Below are 17,895 nucleotides of genomic sequence, written 5' to 3'. Positions count from 1 at the left end.
TCAATAACAGAAACACAGACATGTGTAAAAGGTCACTGGTCTTTGGTTTAATTGGTATTACAGTACAAACAGTAAAACAAGGCACTGCGGTCAGTCAGTGAAATGTGAAGACCAAGAAAGAAGACAAGATATGAAGTCATCAACAGGATAAAGCGCTCATAATGTGGAATAAAGACAGAGCTGGATGCTGTTCTGATTGTCTTTTACTCGCCTCCGCACAGCTCCAGGAGGATTTTGCGGTAGTCACCAGATGTATCTCCCTGCGTGGTGAGACAAAGAGCTGTGAGACTTCAAAGGACCGGCGTAGGGAACAACTGCGATCAGTCTCATTAAGCAAAGCTGATAACAAACACTAAGATATTCAGATTCCAAGGCTTCAGGAAAACAAGATATTACTCATATGTTTGTAACTAATCAAATTAAATGACAGAAATGATGAATTTAAGTCGTCAAAGTTGAAACCTACATAAAGGGTTTAAATCAAGTTAGAGGTCCAATTATTACTGTATCACAGCTGATGTATTGCAGAGCTTTTGCTGATTATAGTACTTCCCGGCCCCCGTTTTTAGTGCCTCACCTTGATGAAGGAGTGGAGAGTCTTGCCATACATCTTCAGGAACTGCGCCTTAATGTCCAACATGTCAATCTCCGCCTGGGCGACCATTATTCTGATGAGGACACTATCTGTAGTGCCCAGGCCCTGATGAACGACAGAAAGTGAGTTCATATGGTGCTAGAGTTTGTCCCTGCTTGTTTTTTTAACCACATTAAGTATGATAGCCTGCTTTTCTTATGTAGGAACTGTAATTGCGTGTATTAATAACCACACACTAACCAAATTGGGTCAATCACGGTACCCAGCACTGGGTCAGTCTAACACTGACAACCCACAAACCCTGAAAATGGGTCAGGAGCTTGACCTGGTATTTTCCCCAGGTGCAATAAAGTAAATGAAAACATGATATATTTACACACAAACAGTCACAAACAATTTTATGTGTAGTGACTTCACAGTACAGTTTAGTAGCTCCATTACAAGCATGAAATATTTACCTTCATTGATTTGTATAATCGCTCTGCAAAGAACGCTGGCTTGCTCCTTAGACATTTCACTGTAAAGCAAAAACAAATCCCAGCGCATGAGGTACACGGTCGTCACAACATGATTACAATGAAGTCAGCTGTTTAAGTGCATATACGCTCTGTTTTTAAAGTTGCTTGTATCTAATGAAAGGCCATTTAAGTTAATATTACATAAATTAAAACAAAAATAAATATGCCTGCAAAATAAATAAATATGACTGAAATAAATCCTGAAATAAATTCATGAGGCAATTAATTCATAAACAAATGTAAACGGGAATATATTAATGACTCATGGAGTAAATACATTTTTAAAAAGTTTGTTATTTTAAAATAGACATTTTTCAAAGGACTACCTCTATTTAAGGGGACTTTTATTCTGTAATTTCACATTTATTCATTTATTTCAGGGGACTTTTCAAAATAATGTGACCTTGTAGATTTTGAAGCAGCATCACTGATGTACAAAGCATACAGTAGTATGTTGCCAGACTGTATCAAGAGGTTGTTTCAAATATGACAATGTCAGTATGAACTGAGAGGAATCTGTATGTTCACAAAAACAAAGAGCGGAGCAAATGTAGAACAAAGATGTGTTTCAGTATATGGAGTAAATGTATGGAATGGGTTGGAAACAGAAATGAAAGTGTGTATTACACACATTCGATTTAAACAATTATTTTAACACAAGATGATTAACAAATATAAAACTAAAGTATGAACACCAACGTGTACATGAAATGTGTTTGGGATATTTTGGCAGACAATAGGCCTATAAAATGTATATATACTTAGTTTCTGTCAGTTTCTTATTGCTCTGTATAATTTAAAGGGAGCTGGTAAAAACTTTTAGGTTTTCAGCCTACATCTCTTGCTGTATTTGAGTTTGAGTTATAAGTTGGAAAATGACTGAAATAAACTAATCTAAACTAAATGTGGAATTGTAAAATAAAAGTCCCCTGAAATAAATGAAAATAATCCTTTGAAAAATGTCCCACTTGAAATAAAAACCTGTTTATTTATTTATTTACTTAGCTATATTGGTTCATTTACATTTACATTGAGTAAATGTATTTAAATTAATAAAAATGCTTATGAAATGATTGAATAAATAAATACACCTATGAGAGAAATTTTGAAATAAATAAATGAGGCAATAAATATATAATTAAATGTTAACATAAATATATAAATGAATCATTATAGTAAAAAATAGAGGTTATTTTAAAACCGACGTTTTTCAGAGAATCAATTTCATTTATTTCAAAGGACTTTTTATTTCATAATTTCACATGTATTTATTTCAGGGGACTTCTACTTCATAATAATGTGAAATAAATTATTATAAAATAACAGTGCCCTGAAATAAATAAAAGTAGTCCATTAAAAACTGTCCTTTTCAAATAACCTTTTATTAATTTATTGAACTATACCGATTCATTTATACTTCATTTATTTATATATTTTTTTGCCTCATTTATTTATTTAAGGATTGATTTTATAGGCATATATATTTATTTCACAGGCACATTTTTATCCATGTATTTATTTAATTAATTTTTCATCTAAAATTGACTCAAAATGGCATTCCGTACTGTCTTGACACACAGAAGGTGGACAAAATAAAACAATTAATGGAACACACCAACAACTGCATTAGACTGAACAGGTATTTCAATTATTTGGAGCCGCCATACAGAGCTTTAACAGCCATGTGTATTAAGCTAAAAACAGTTCTTAATTGCTCTTAATTGTTTTAGATTTTGGTGACATATTTGGTCCCAGCCCGTCACTGCAGTGTGTTTCTCCACTATAAGCTCTACACTACACGGTATTAACTTTTATTTTCTGGCTGTAAAGTTTGAGTTTGTGGCTTTGTTTGTGCTCATTTGCACGTGACTGTTGACAGCTTTCCCAACAGATGTCTATTTGATGGAGCGTGTCACAGCAGAAACAGACCTATGGCCAGAAAGACGTCCTCCAGACAGCCAGACATCTCCCTCTTAATGCTGTCCTCAATGTCTCTCCCAGAGATCTTCTGATACTCCTCGAACACTGAAGGAAGAAAAAAACAAGATTTATGGAAACAATGAGAATAAAATTATCAGACTGTCACACAGTGTCATGACTCTACACACTACATGAATGAAGATGAAAGTAATTTAACAAAGAGAGTGTCTGCTCCTCAAACTGCCACAGCGGGTCAGTAAAATCCCCCAAATCTACTACATGACCTCTGTAGCCAGTTTAAGTAAAGTGAAGTATTTTCATGCAGCACACTAATAACAGAAGTGTGCAACAGATTTTAACATGATGTTTGTGAACATGCTGAAACAGTACCTCGCATCAGATGGTTTCGGTTCCTCACACAAAGCACCGTGAGGAATTTAACCTCGTCCGTGCCCCATCGAGCCTCTCCAGCCTCGTAGATTTCCTGTAATCAGAAGCGTTAAAAAATTGGAAGTCATAGTTGAAACACACTTTCATTTAGAGAACCTGAACTCTTACCTTGGCATCCTGAACAGCCTGGGCCTCGTCCACGCTGTCGCTTTCATCCCGTCCAGCCTGCAAAGCAGAATACAGAAAAGTGAAGACAATAAAACAGAAAAAGAAGTGTGTTTTATGATGCAGAAGGGACCACTACTTCCTCTTCCCTACACAGCTGACAAAGATTTCACCGTAAGTTCCTATTGACATTTTACAAGTCATCTTGTGTGTCAAATGTAAGACATAAATTTATCTGCTGACGCTTTCCGGCAAGATACAAGGAAGTGAATACTCATACTCTAGTTTTGAGGCCTTACTTAACTTTAAATTGAATTTGAATCAACATTTTATGTAATCTATTTTTACATGACCTCTGTGATGTGCCATTAAATTCCCACTGGACCAAGCTAAGAGAGGTTATTGCTGAACGTTTGCTCACTGTGAGTAAAGAGACCAGAACCCTCTGAAACATTCCTGATGTATCTCCACACACAGCGTCCTCCAGGTCCTTGCCATATTCTGCCATGAAAAACATGATAAAGAAATAAAAATGGGGGCAGAAAATTAACAGAAACACAGCCACCACATTGTATATGGCTTTCTATATAAGATAAGTAAAACTAATGAGCAAATATTACAACAGTTTCATTAATATTCACTGTCATGATCTAAATTCATCAACCATGCTGATATAATTGGCACAAAGCACGTACATCTGACACAAAGCACTACAAAATAACAATTGCACCAATTGAAGACGTTTAAAAACCACTTTGAAAATACTTGCCGACTGCCGCCACTGCCACCAAAGTAGAACAAATTAGCAAACAATAAACTGCAAGAGAGCAGTGATGGCTTCAATGAATAATTTATTGCAGCTGCTGCTTTCTAATAACGGATGCCATTGCATCTCTAAACAAAGAACAAAGAGGCTCAGCTACTGATACACAATATCAGATATCATACACAATGCATAGGCGCCAGCAGACGCTGAGACGCACCGTGACCTGATGTCAGAAATGCTATTCATAGATGTGGCACACTTACTTTTCTTGTAGAACGCATTGATGGTTTTTATTTCAGCGTTTGACCTTGAGGCGAGAATATCGATGAGACAGGCCTCTTCTGTTCCAGCACCCTGATGATGGACGGATATGGATATGTGTTAAAAACAAGATATGGAGACAGGATTACGGAAATGTGGCTTAAAGATATGTTGGGCAATATTCTATATTTTTGTTATTGTCAAAAAATTCCATAAAAAGACTGGTTATGGTTTAGTCCATCTCTAAAAACTTTGGAACTTTCTTACCCTGTCTGTGGCTCTCAGCCTTAAACCCATTTGTCTTTATATGTACTGAGGACATGTCACCAGTCCATGTCACCAGTCCATGTCACCAGTCTATTAGTGACATTGAAAATACTTCGCAAAATCTTAGTGTGTGACTAAAACGGACATTGCCTTTAGATGTGAAATGGTATCAGACTTTTGTCTTTTCAAAGACTGACGATCTTGCAGATTCACTATTTTCAAGACTACAACTAGACTCCTTTTTAGATTATTTCCCATCCTGCACCTGGTGAAAAATATTACACCAAACTCCCTTTAAGAAATATGACATATAAACAATTCCTTATTTGTACGCAAAAAGTCGTAACTCCAGAAACACAAGATAAAAGGCATTATATGTCTACGGTACCAGCCTCCTTGGTTAGCGCTGCTATTTTAGCATGAGAAGCAAACGGTTTCAAAACTCTCACTAAAATAAGTGCTGGTTGGCAGATCAAATACACATTGAATTAAACATGACTCTTTCACAACTCCACCAGTTTCCTTTTCTATGGTCCGACAGAACCAAGACTTGCTAACATTGTAGTGGCACAGTAACTTAATTCTGACACGAATGACAGGAGATGTAATCCAGTTACATTTACTAAAAATTTAAAATTACACTCAGTCACACAGAAAATTATGTGCTCCCCGGCCTAATGCAGCTCTCTGCTCAACTAAACTGCATATGACTTAAATCACAAAATTAAAGGGAGCGATATTATCAAAATTCAACATAAATTCATTTTAGTCTTTTTACATTTTTTAAACAGTGCCTATGTTTCAAACAATGTCCTGGAAATGAATTTTGCATGATATTTAAATTAACTTATTCACACACTGTGGCTCTTACACACTTTCTTGAGCCTCCCTGGAGTCCCCTCCATGTTTACGGTCTACCCCGTTTGCTGCTCCCAGTTACTGAACTTCAGTATTAGCATGAGCCAAGACTAAAAACTTACAATAATATTAAACGTTTGATTTTGTCTGAACTTAATCAAGAATTTCCTTAAACAGCAGGGCACTGTAGTTTTTAGCAAGTGTTATTAAAACAGGAGTAAACTGTGTGTTTCCTGGGGACTATTTTCAGCTGTGGATTAATACACATTTGATGCAATAATGAGTATTTACAGCAGCATTAATGTGTATGGGGGATTGACTCAAATAAATCACAGTGCCCAGGTTCATTGTAATGACAGGACATGTCACACACTGCAACAGTGAGTCTGATTGAAGTGTTTCTGGACAACATTTAACCTCTATAGCACAGAAGAATAAAATCAGGCTATGGACATACAGACAATACTTGTTAGTTTCGGTCTTTTTGTGGAATTTATTGACAAGAGGAAAATATATAGCATCACTAGACTTATCCTAAACTCTGACCTTCATTGCACATTTCAGCTCAAAGGCATCATACACAGGCGCCAGCATCAGCAGACCGAGAACAACGCTCCTGAAGTTCCCACTCAGCTCTGAGGACAGCTCATCAGCCAGGTCCTGTAGGAGGAGGGGAACAGATGGATTAACAGGATAACAGTCCACCAGTCGTTCTCAGTACTTCACTAATTTAACCATGAGCAGCATCTGTAATCAAATCTAATTATCTTTGACATTACAATAAGTAAATCTTGGCTTTATGCTCGAGTCTTGTTCCGCCAACGTGGACATGAGACCTGACTTCACACATTCCAGCAGCAGGGCTTGTGTCTCCGCTAGAGGGTGTGGTTGCTGGACACAGTCATGTGAAGCTGCTCCACACAGCTCTCCTGTGTAACCCCATGTGGGCGTCGCTGTGTGCAACATGACTCACTCTTTCTGCTTGCGAGGATATCTCTCAACATTTTTTTTTCTGCAGCTCTGCAGTGGAACTTTCAGATGACTTTATCGACCTCTTACCGGACACCACACAGTGGGCTGGTTATTATCTCATTATGTCAATACCATAAACATGCCAGACTTCCCTTTCTGTTAATATATTGATCCACATAATCATGAAACAAAGAAGCAGTCAGTGGGAAGCACACCTCTGTGGGTTCAATAAACTGTTTCTTTTATGGAGGGGAACATACCCCTTTCCTACAGAGTACAAGGCCCTCTGTGTCCTGCTGTTTGTTTACAGGGGGTACTAATTTCTGCTTTACAGCTTAATGGTTAACTTACACATCAACAGCACCATGTTAGCACAACAACCTTAGCTGGAAGACTGATGACAGCATACACAATGGAATAAGCAGTTTAGAGATGACACACCCACTGCTGCTGCCAATAGTCTCCATCAGGGCTGCTTTTTTTAATTCTTCTGGGTCTCCAGCTGTACTTTATTTGCTTCCTCTGCTCCATGTATGCTGGTTAATAGTGGAAAAACATTCCCAAATAGACCCTGTTTTCTGCCTTAGAGTGCAGTGCAGTCAAAGCGCTCACCTTTCCCACTGCTTGCTTGTAGGCCTCTTTGATGCGCTGCCTTTGGGCGATAGTGCGGTGTGCTAGGACCTCGATGACAGCTGCCTCATCAGTACCTGTAAGAAACAATACAATATAGAATCTTATAACTTTTACCAATATTCATCTTAAATGTCTAAAATGGTGCGGATCATACATTCCTATCATTGGAGGTCAGTTTAAGGCGAAGGTTTCAGCCCATAGACACAGAATGAGAGTAGAACAGACATTCCCAAACAAATCAACGTAGCAGGATGGCCAGAGAGGCGGCCATTTTATGTGCAACATTGCCATTGCAACCATTGTGAGACATGTATAGTTGCAGCCATGTTTTGTTTGAAGCCAACACGACATGCTACTACAAACTGGGCCCATCAGTACAAGCGAAATCCACCTACTCAACAGTACTTGAAGCCTGCTACAATGGCACGTTGGCCAAACGTGGCAATAATCCACTTTATTCATTATACATGAAGACGGGATTCCCCTCTTAAGTAATGACACGTAACCCTTGCCCTGACCTTAACCACCTGTCTTTTAACCTGACACTCAAAACACTAACTCAGCATATTCTTCAGGTCCTTCACTTCTGTACCAAGGAACAAAGGGGGCTGTTCATGGACTGATGGTGGGCAGGTCATGCAGCTGCTCCAGCCAAAGCTACACCGGCAAACCTCGGTATAAACTTCTGTATAAACAAACCGATATGCGGCAAGTGTTGAACCCACTGAGGTGAGGTTTTGCAGTATTGACCAAACGAGCAGTGGTGTTGTATGTTATCAATCCATTACTTTTACAATATCACTGTAACTGTTATTTTCCTAGGGCGGCACGGTGGTCTGGTGGTTAGCACTGTCGCCTCACAGCAAGAGGGTTGCCGGTTCGATCCCGGGTGTGGGAGCCCTTCTGTGCGGAGTCTGCATGTTCTCCCTGTGTCAGCGTGGGTTCTCTCCGGGCACTCCGGCTTCCTCCCACAGTCCAAAGACATGCAGATTGGGGACTAGGTTAATTGATAACTCTAAATTGTCCGTAGGTGTGAATGTGAGCGTGAATGGTTGTTTGTCTCTATGTGTCAGCCCAGGGTGTACCCTGCCTCTCGCCCGATGTCAGCTGGGATAGGCTCCAGCCCCCCCGCGACCCTCAAGAGGATGAAGCGGTTAGAAGATGAATGAATGAATGAATGAATGAATGAATGTTATTTTCCTATTTCTTTTGTTGCCTTTAATTGTTTGTTTGTTGGGACATAATGTACTGTAGCTGCCTCTGAAGAAGGAGTGAGAGCTGGTGCTCAGCAAAATGCTGAGAGGCAGAAACTGCAGGGATAAACAGTGTGCAGATCTGCATGTTTTTACATCTAACTTAGTGAAGATGATTAAGACGGTTTTGGTGAGTTTTTTTTTGTATTTTTTATTCTGAATGAAGTGTGTTTTACGATGAGTTAACAAGGCAGCCAAGCTAACGTTAGTCTAAGGCCGGTGGAAGAGAGATATTTGGATTGGTGTGGGGTTGTATTTTTCTGTTTACGAGGGAAAATAGGTGCAACAATAGGCCAAAACAGTTCTTAAACTAGTGAGTGTGACACAGTTTACAGCCCCACTGACGTGCAGTGTCACAATAACAACTAACAACAATTGCCATTTTATTTTCAACTAGTCAAATGATCACGGCAAACAGTTCAATGTCACATCTGTTTATTCTATTTCTATGCTTCAGCCCTAATGTGTAGCACATAGGATCAGGCACCACCTCAGCAACCCTGGAGATGAACCTCACACACAGCTGTTTGTTGGCATCGGCATGGAAACCATCTGTTTGCAATCGAGCTCAAACAAGAGTCAGGGGAAGATGATTATGCGAGCAAACCCTAACAACAACAACATTCCTCGCCATTCATTTGCTGATAGGTGACTGCTACATGCTCCTGGATGTTTGTCAGGACGTCTTTGAGTGACAGATACCCATCAGCATGGCTTCAAAACAGTGCAACCCATAATGAGATTACTATTTTACTTTCTGCTTGATCAGCAAAGTCAAGATTAATCCTCCCTCCATATCAGGGGTGAAGAGGAAGCTTTACGACACAGTGGGCAGAGGTGAGGCAAAGTACAAGGACGCGCTCAGCACAATGAATGGACTATGAAAACTCTGAGCTGCCATGACAACACAAGCACTGAGCAACATGGAATTTAGTTTTCAAACTTTCCTGGACGAGAGACACTCAAGAAAAGAATATTTTTTCCCTTTGGAGGCTAAATCTTAATGACATGTTCAAACCTATCTTTAGCTAATGATGGTTTCTGGATGACAGCGGCTGGATCACTTACCGACTCCCTTCATGGCTCCTCGAAGACGCTGGGCATCTGCTTCTGCGTCAAAACCAGACGCCTCTTTCACTGTGCCACGGTTTCCGATCTGCATGTAATTGACAAGATTACAACCACTTATCTATTTAACAGACATAAAATAGGCAGACACACAGATTAAAGTTCCCTTTCACTCAAAACTGTGCTTTGCTAATTGTTACTTTACTTGGATATTTGACCTTCACTGTGCTGAATCATGTGTGCAGTTTCTCTGTGCTCACCTTAAATCTGAGTTTAAAATAAGAGACAAAGTTTAAGGGCTGTGAATTTTCTTTTTCAGACACTCATCGCAAACTTGAGTGCATCTCTTCTTAGATCTGGTCAAATTTAAAACTGCAATAATCATGTTTAAAGCGAGAAATAATCTACTTCCGGGCCACATTCAAAAAAATGGTTTGCTACAGGGAGGGGGGGTGGTTATAATTTAAGAGGAGAATTTCATTTTAAAAACAATGTGTTCGTACAACTAAGAAGAGTCTTTGTATTTCAGTGTGTGGAGTGGACCTGTGGAGTGGGCTGCATGATGAGTTTAAAACAAAGCACAAATAGAAATCAATTTCGGCAGATATATAGATGAGGAAAGGTTGTGTTAGGGGAGTGCATATATATTTTGTAACACTGGGTGGCACTTAAACTGTAAATATACTGGGTTTATTACTTTTTTATTTAATTGGGTGGTAAATAGACTGGGGATAGAAGTATATTAGTTGTAAATAAATTTGGGAATTTGTTGAAATAATTTATGAGTTAAAAGAAGAAATGTAAGAAAGAGGTAGGGACATGAAGTTTCACGTCTACCTATTCCTTTTCAGACACTGTGATCTCTGTCTTTAATTATGTTTCTTTCTTTATTTTTGGATTGAAATAAAGTCATTCATTCATATTAGGAGAATAATTTCCACAGTGTCATCATGTCACTGGAATTTCTATCTTTGATGTAATATGTTGATAAATATTGTTATTGAATACCATTTTCAATACCATGTCGAAAAATTGACATTGAGAGCAATAACATTTAATTTAAGTCTTTAAGTTGACAATAATGACTTTTCTTTTCTTGGTTACTCACAAAGAACAGCAAACTGACTGTCATAAACATTAACAATAAGAGAGAGCAAAAAGCACAGCTGGTACTGATGTATCGATACTGCAGAAAATTAGTGCTGAAACTGCTAAATATTCAGTTACAATATATCAGTAAATCCATGTTTTTGACACAATATTTCCACAAGGGTATATAATTATACTTAAAATCAAAATGACCAAAAAGATTTTTTTATATTGCTTAATGACATTAATTCAATAGGCTAAACTACTAACAAATGTTTTGAAGTTTTTGTATTGAAGGGCTGTGCTGAGTGTCATTTTTTTACATTCTAACTTTCAATTTAGATTTTTTAATGCAGCTTCAAATACCTGTCATCATATTTAATGACATTATCACTCTAAAAATCCTCACACAAAATCCTCAATTTGAAGAAAGTGATTCATCGGATTAAAAGAGTTTGTCTTTTTTATTAAACGAACTTTTCTTTCATGACTAAACGTAATTTTTAGTGCTGTTATATTGCCTCTAGACTGCCCCGTTAATATAGGTGTGTCCCTTTGTGTGCGGCAAGCAAGAAAGCAAACCAACAAATATGGATTGAAGCAGAATATTTTTAGATAAAAACATGTTGTGAATTCTGAAATTAATAGCATCTATCTTTTTGCAACAAATTCTGCCTTTTGGACTTTATAATGCTCCAGAGTTGTAGGAAATGTTTGGATTACATGAGTCTGAAACAATCCTACACAGCCACCACTGGAATTCTACAAATGGTATAAGGTAATACTACTAATAATAGAGTAATCTTTAATTGAAACTGTGGTGAAATGCCTGATTTAAACAGAATAAATACACCTGGAAACAAAAAAATTTTGAATTTGAATGTTGATTAGAATCCGATGAACGAAGCTTCAAACTATTCAGTGCAGCCCTAAAATAATGCATTCACACCACAATTTGTTTCCATGTTAAGATTAAACTAAACATGACAACAGACCTGACACACAGGTTGCAGCAGCAGTTGTGAATCACAGCAGTAAAATACATAACATAATAATAATAATAATAATAATAATAATAATAATAATAAAAGATTAAAATTTATGATATTTAACTGCCGCCTCGCCCTGTTCACAACCAGGCACAAAAAAGCCGTCCAGTGTCCAGAGCAGAATCTCTACTGGTGATGCAAATAAATGTAAATGTTTATGACATGACCCGCAGCTATGGAACAGACTTACCGCTGCCATTGTAGGAGGAGTGAGGATTTCCAAACTGGAGATGCAGAAAGCTGCAACAGAATAAATACATAATGATAGTTTGTCACTTGCACAAGGACAGGTTTATCAAAACACATAAATGAGTGATTATCTGCAGCTTCAGGTTTATGGGCATGAAAATGTAAACACATCTCTCATGTGTCTAACAAGGGTGTAAAAAATATTGGGATTTTACAGAGAGTAAGACAAATTTAGTCAAGAAAAACCTTCTGAATGTGTATTATTTTATCATTTATCCTTTCACAGCTTTCACAACAAATACAGTGTGGGCAAGGCTGCATACTGTCCAAGTTGATCGTAGGTGGGCCAGACAAGTAAAACCATTGCATACTATCCTCTAAAGAACAAACACCTCCAAAATTTTTTTGTTTGAAGAAGTACCTTTTAAAAACACTAATCCATTTACAAAACAGACGGCAAACAGCCTGTGATGTCTTCAGAAGAATAAATAATAATTTCCACAGTCTACTACTCACTGTCATTACATGTGCATTTGTCTATACAGCTCCTCCCCCGTGTGGTAACGCTAACATCATCACACCAAACTAAAGTGAAAGAAAAGAACTGTACTCTGGTCGGGGTGGAGAAGCCTCTGAAGCAGCATTTTACATGAAGAAAGCTACTCAGTGTTTCAAAACTAACTCTTAGCCTTCACAATTGCATCACTATTAGGTGTGCAAGGTCATCCAGTGGGCCAGATTGGACCCTTTGGCTGGCCGGTTCTGGCCCCGGGCCGTATGTTTGACACCCCTGCTGTAATCCGTATCCGACAGAAAAAAGAAAAGAAAAAGTTGGGATGGTCACTAACTGTAGCTGGATTGCTCATACTGCACCATTAGAGTTATTAAACATATTTGACATTAGCAAACGTTAGATAGGTGCTTTTGCATTTCAGTTTCTTAACACCTCACTTCTTGTTTCCTTTCAAAGTGTCTTTGTAATCAGGTCTCCACTGTTATCACACTTTGTAGCCAGTTTAACAGAACTAACCAGTTTTCAATGAGGCACAGAGGTCTAATTATATAGAACAGCTTTCCGTGTTTTTTTATCTCATGCATGTCTTTTCTTTATTTTAGATATTTTAAAATACTTAAGTCTGTTTGTATATTGGTAGCATATACAGCTGTCTTTAACCCTCTGGAGTCGACGGATGCGCGGGTGTGTTCCAAATCACACGACCGATTTAAGATGATGTAGCAGCAAGACGCAGCTTTACTGAGTCTCTGTTTCAAATTGTATCGAAAGTGCGAACTTCAAACTATATACCAGTGTTAAATTGTGTTGATAGGCAAAGTAAAACCAGACTTATGATAAATAATTTACGCCATGCTTTTTCCTGAATATTGTCGTCATGTTTGGTGGGCTTTTGGTGCAGGAAGAAACAGTAAAAACGGGCTATTCTGAGGAAAGTGCTTGCAAGCAAAAAAGTTGGTTATGCCTTTTGTGTGATTTTAGGTCCAATGTGTTAAGACAGTGTGTCAAAATGAAAAATAACTGTAAAGTCACACAGGTGAGGTTGTGCTGAAAAATCATTCATTGTTTTTAACTTTTCCTATTTAAAGTACTCTGCTTTTTTATGTTATTGTGTATTTTTATGCACAAATTTAGAAGGTCAGTTTTAAGCACAACCCTCCCTGACCTCTAATTAATATTGCATGCCCTTCATCATCTCAGAGAGGCTTTCCGTCACACACATTTGCCCTGGGGCTCTCTTGCGTTCCGCATCTGTGCTGGCGTCCCAGGAGCTAATCTCATTTCACTCGTGTTTGTTTGGACACACCTGTAATTACTCTACTGAGAGCGAGGCTAGTGGGGTTTCACTCCTACCTGTTTTCCTGCAGGTGAGGATCGACTTACCCGCTGTTGTAGTTATCGTATATCTGTCAAAATCAATTTAGCTAAACACTTTTTGAAAAGGCTCGTTTAGGTTACAAGCCATGGAGCTGCAGGGGGATGGATGTCCCCAATCCTGATGTCTAACATTGACAAGACTGGACGTCTGTCATGGAATTTGACATTTGAGATATTTATGAACCAATAGTTGCCTGAACTCTGTATGTAGGTCAGCAGCCACACCTGAGTGGCTTGTGATGTAAATACAACATAGTGTTCTTCAGACACCTCACAGCATATGTGTGGATCACAGACTGTAAATAAACACAAGGTGGATCCTGTTTCAACATCACAAATGGTGCAAGAATTGTGGAAATCCTCTTCTGAACATACAAAATGAGATAAATAGCTCCAGATATTATAACCTGCAGCTGCACCAACACAGTGCATTTAAATCCACCTTAGTGTAAATGTATACATTGTCTAATTCAGAGCCTGGAGGATTTAAACAAGAACATGTCAAACTTATATCCCGACTTTAATTTCAAATGCATTATTTAGTATATCCGTGTCTGCAGCTTTTCTTAACTGACGTCAGCAAGTTCATTGGAAATTGAGCAACAGTAGGAAAGGGTATTCCTCTGTAAGTTACAATTAAAGACTGAAAAACTTAACACAAGAATTATGTAACCAAAGTTAGTCATGCAGCTGACATTTACTCCCCAGAGTCAAAGTACAACTTCACAGTTTAATGTTGAGGTTAGCTGCGAGAGTAAAATGAACAGAGTGTTTCAGGAAGCAGAGCTCAGCTTCTTAACAGTTAACTTGGCATGAAGTTAGAGGGCACACCCTGCATATAGCCGCCCAACTGTCTGAGCTCTGCTCTGCCGAAACAAACCCCCCCAAAAAACACATTTAAGACATGTCTGACAGAAGTGTGAGCCACACCTTACCTGTCCTGGAAACAAACTACTCTGAGCTGAGCCCGACAGGAGAGTAGAAGCGTCGAAAAAGAACTAGAGCTTATAACTCACAGCTACTTCCACGTCCCACCCACTTGGATGCTAATTCTCAACAGGACCCTCCCGTCGTCGCGTGCACCTTAGGGCGCGCACACGAGGCAGTGCTGTGTTCACGGGATGTAGGCAGAGCGGGAAAACCTTCCTTCACGCATTTACTGTTACTCAGTAGACCCTGTGGTCACAGAAGTGGAATGTAGGCCTAAATGTGGGCCTTTCTACTTCTACTCCACTACATTTCAAGGGAAATAATATAGGCTACTTTTTATTTTAAAGGAGCAATAAGCGAAATTCATCATTTCTAGATTGATGGAATTAAAAAAATGCTATGTGAAGAACTAGAGGTGTAATTTCATCTGGAGTTTAGCATGACCTCACACACCCTCTCTCTGTGTTGATCTCCAGCCCCTTGTTTACAAGCCGGTCCGGCTGCGCATTCATGTGAATTCCCCCCCCCCCTATAAAAGGGTACAGCCAGTGAGCAATGGCAGCGCAGAGTCAAATGTCTGTTTTAATTAGTGTTACAGTAATGTTAAGCACATCGCTATGTCGATTCACTTAAATTCAATGTTACAATCGTAGTATGGGTTAATGTCCGGAGCTTGAGTTATTAGCGGCTCTGTCCCAGCAATGGGTCAGGCCTTATGGTTGTGTTAGGTGAGTAGCCAAACAGCCTAGCTAACATTTGCAATTAGCATTGTAAAATGTAGCCTGGCGGGCAGCCTGGCGGGCTGTGTTTAGCAATTTCCCTGCCTACTTCAATGATGATGGTACCTGTAATAAATGCAATATATTTGCTGAGATGGAGGCGAGGCTCAGTGACTAAAAGAGCTGGTAGAAGCGCTCCATAGCTGTAAGTTACTCCAGTAGCCATAGTAGCTCTAGTGCTAACTCCAGGAGCTAACGCTAACATCCCTACTCTTCTCCGTGAGCCTGGTGGGCTCGCGGGCTCACGGCTCCGGCTCACGGAGAAGAGTAGGGACGTTAGCGTGGCAGCCGACTAGTGCTAACGTTAACAGGAAAGCAGGGAAATAGCTAAACACAGCAGAGACTGAGAGTGAGTGAAAGACATCACTAACTGCTAAACTAAGCAAACTAAGTTGGCTGTTTAGGTTTTATTTCCTCGCCCCTGTGGCGAGTGAATCTGCCTGTAGTGAAACTGGGGCTAACCGGTGCTTCCTCCTCAGGCTCCACTTCACTCAGCTGCCAGCACAGTCAACTAGCCTCCGCTAGCTTCCCAGCTAACGTTAGTCCAGGCTCTCCATTTGGATCCAACCGGAGCACTGAGCCCTGGTTTGTTATTCAGGTTAATGTGGGAAGAAGCAAGTATATCGGGCAGCTGAGTGAGGTGGAGCCTGCGGAAGAAACACTGGGACCGTCTGGATGTAATAGTTTGTGGAGATGCTGCGGTGCTCGGCTGCACAGATGAGGCGAATGGGGTGGGGGGGTGGAGAGCAGAGGTAGAGGGAGGAGTGGCTCATGACACACTTTGTTTTGGTCTACAGGCAGTGCACAACAGCAAACCTAGGGATGAAACGATTTCGCTTTTTGCCCCTTTAATTATTTGACTCAAACTCAAATTAATTTATAAAGCATATTTAAAAACAACTCACGCTGACCAAAGTGCTGTACGAAAGGAATAAAATGCTAAAAAATGCATACATAGGGGAGACATAATTGTCAGGTACACAACTCACACATTTATAGACACAACACACACAGGCACACATCAGGGAAAATGTATAAAAGTAGGTTTTGAGCCTGGACTTAAAAGAGTCAGTGGTGGGGGCGGATCTGATTGGGAGGGGGACGCTGTTCCACAGTTTGGGGGCAGACAGAGCAAAGGCACGATCACCCCTGAGCTTAAGTCTGGAGCATGGGACAGCCAGGAGCCCTTGGTCAACTGACCTGAGGGACCTGGGCATGGAATAAGGGGTTAGAAGGTCTGCAATGTAGGATGGGGCCAGACCATTAAAGGGCTTTGTAAACCTTAAAGTCAACTCTGAACTTTACTGGCAGCCAGTGGAGAGAGGCCAAAACAGGTGCGATGTGGTCTCTCCTCCGGGTACCTGTGAGGAGCCTAGCAGCGGCGTTCTGAACCAGCTGGAGGCAATACCAGTGTACAGAGAGTTACAATAGTCTAAATGGGAGGAGATGAGAGTGTGGGTGACTATCTGCAGGTCTTTGAGGGAGAGACAGCTTTAGTTACTTTACAAATTACATACATACACATTACATCACAAATACAAACATACAAAGGGCTCAAATATATTAGGTTCTTATAAATTAAGTGGTGCAGTGGTTAGCACTGTCACCTCACAGCAAGAGGGTTCGTGGTTCAATCCCAAGAGGGAACCCGTCTGTCACAGCAAGAGGGTTCGTGGTTCAATCCCAAGAGGGAACCCGTCTGTGTGGGGTTTGCATGTTCTTCCCGTGTCAGCGTGGGTTTTCTCTGGGTACTCTGGCTTCCTCCCACAGTCCAAAGGTTTGCAGGTTAACTGGTGACTCTAAATTGTCTGTAGTTGTGAATGTGAGTGTGAATGGTTGTCTGTCTCTATGTGTCAGCCCTGTGATAGTCTGGCAACCTGTCCAGGGTTAGCTGGGATAGGCTCCAGAGGATAAGCAGGTACAAAAATGGTTGGATAAATTAAGCCCCCAGCAACATATATATGTACAGCTGAAATGATAAGTCGATTAATCAGCTGTTCATTTTCTGTAAACCCCTGGTCCTGATACAGGGTCGTGCTGGAGCCTATCCCAGCTGTCATTGGGTGAGAGGCGGGGTACACCCTGGACAGGTCGTCTGACTACTACAGGGCTGACACATAGAGACAGACAATCATTCACACTCACATCAACACATACGGCCCATTTAGAGTCACCAATTAACCTGCATGTCTTTGGACGGTGGGAGAAAGCCGGAGTACCCAGAGAAAACCCACGCTGACACGAGGAGAACATGCAAACTCTGCACAGAGGGGCTTGCCCACCATGGACTTCGACTATGGAA

General features: G+C 40.0%; 1 protein-coding gene across 2 annotated transcripts; it reads right to left on the bottom strand.

Annotated features, from left to right (window-relative positions):
* Positions 1-25: 25 nt before the first annotated feature.
* On the bottom strand, positions 26-14,966 carry anxa4 (annexin A4). Of its 2 annotated transcripts, none has more exons than XM_050052782.1 (13): positions 14,820-14,966; positions 11,995-12,044; positions 9,667-9,754; positions 7,325-7,419; positions 6,287-6,400; positions 4,618-4,708; positions 4,010-4,089; positions 3,592-3,648; positions 3,424-3,517; positions 3,043-3,138; positions 1,054-1,112; positions 578-700; positions 26-260 (listed from the first exon to the last, which is right to left on the bottom strand). In XM_050052782.1, exons 2-13 carry the CDS (start codon positions 12,001-12,003, stop codon positions 204-206), a joined length of 963 nt encoding a protein of 320 aa, XP_049908739.1. In that variant the 5' UTR covers positions 12,004-12,044; positions 14,820-14,966; the 3' UTR covers positions 26-203. The 2 variants fall into 2 exon arrangements, with proteins under 2 accessions (XP_049908739.1, XP_049908740.1); XM_050052783.1 differs by having other exon boundaries at positions 14,815-14,921.
* Between the last annotated feature and the right edge of the window lie 2,929 nt (positions 14,967-17,895).

The sequence above is a fragment of the Epinephelus moara genome, chromosome 9, assembly GCF_006386435.1.
Source record: "Epinephelus moara isolate mb chromosome 9, YSFRI_EMoa_1.0, whole genome shotgun sequence".
Classification (NCBI taxonomy): domain Eukaryota; kingdom Metazoa; phylum Chordata; class Actinopteri; order Perciformes; family Serranidae; genus Epinephelus; species Epinephelus moara.
The sequence above is the reverse complement of the archived record's forward strand: the minus strand, read 5'-3'. Positions and strand labels throughout refer to the sequence as shown.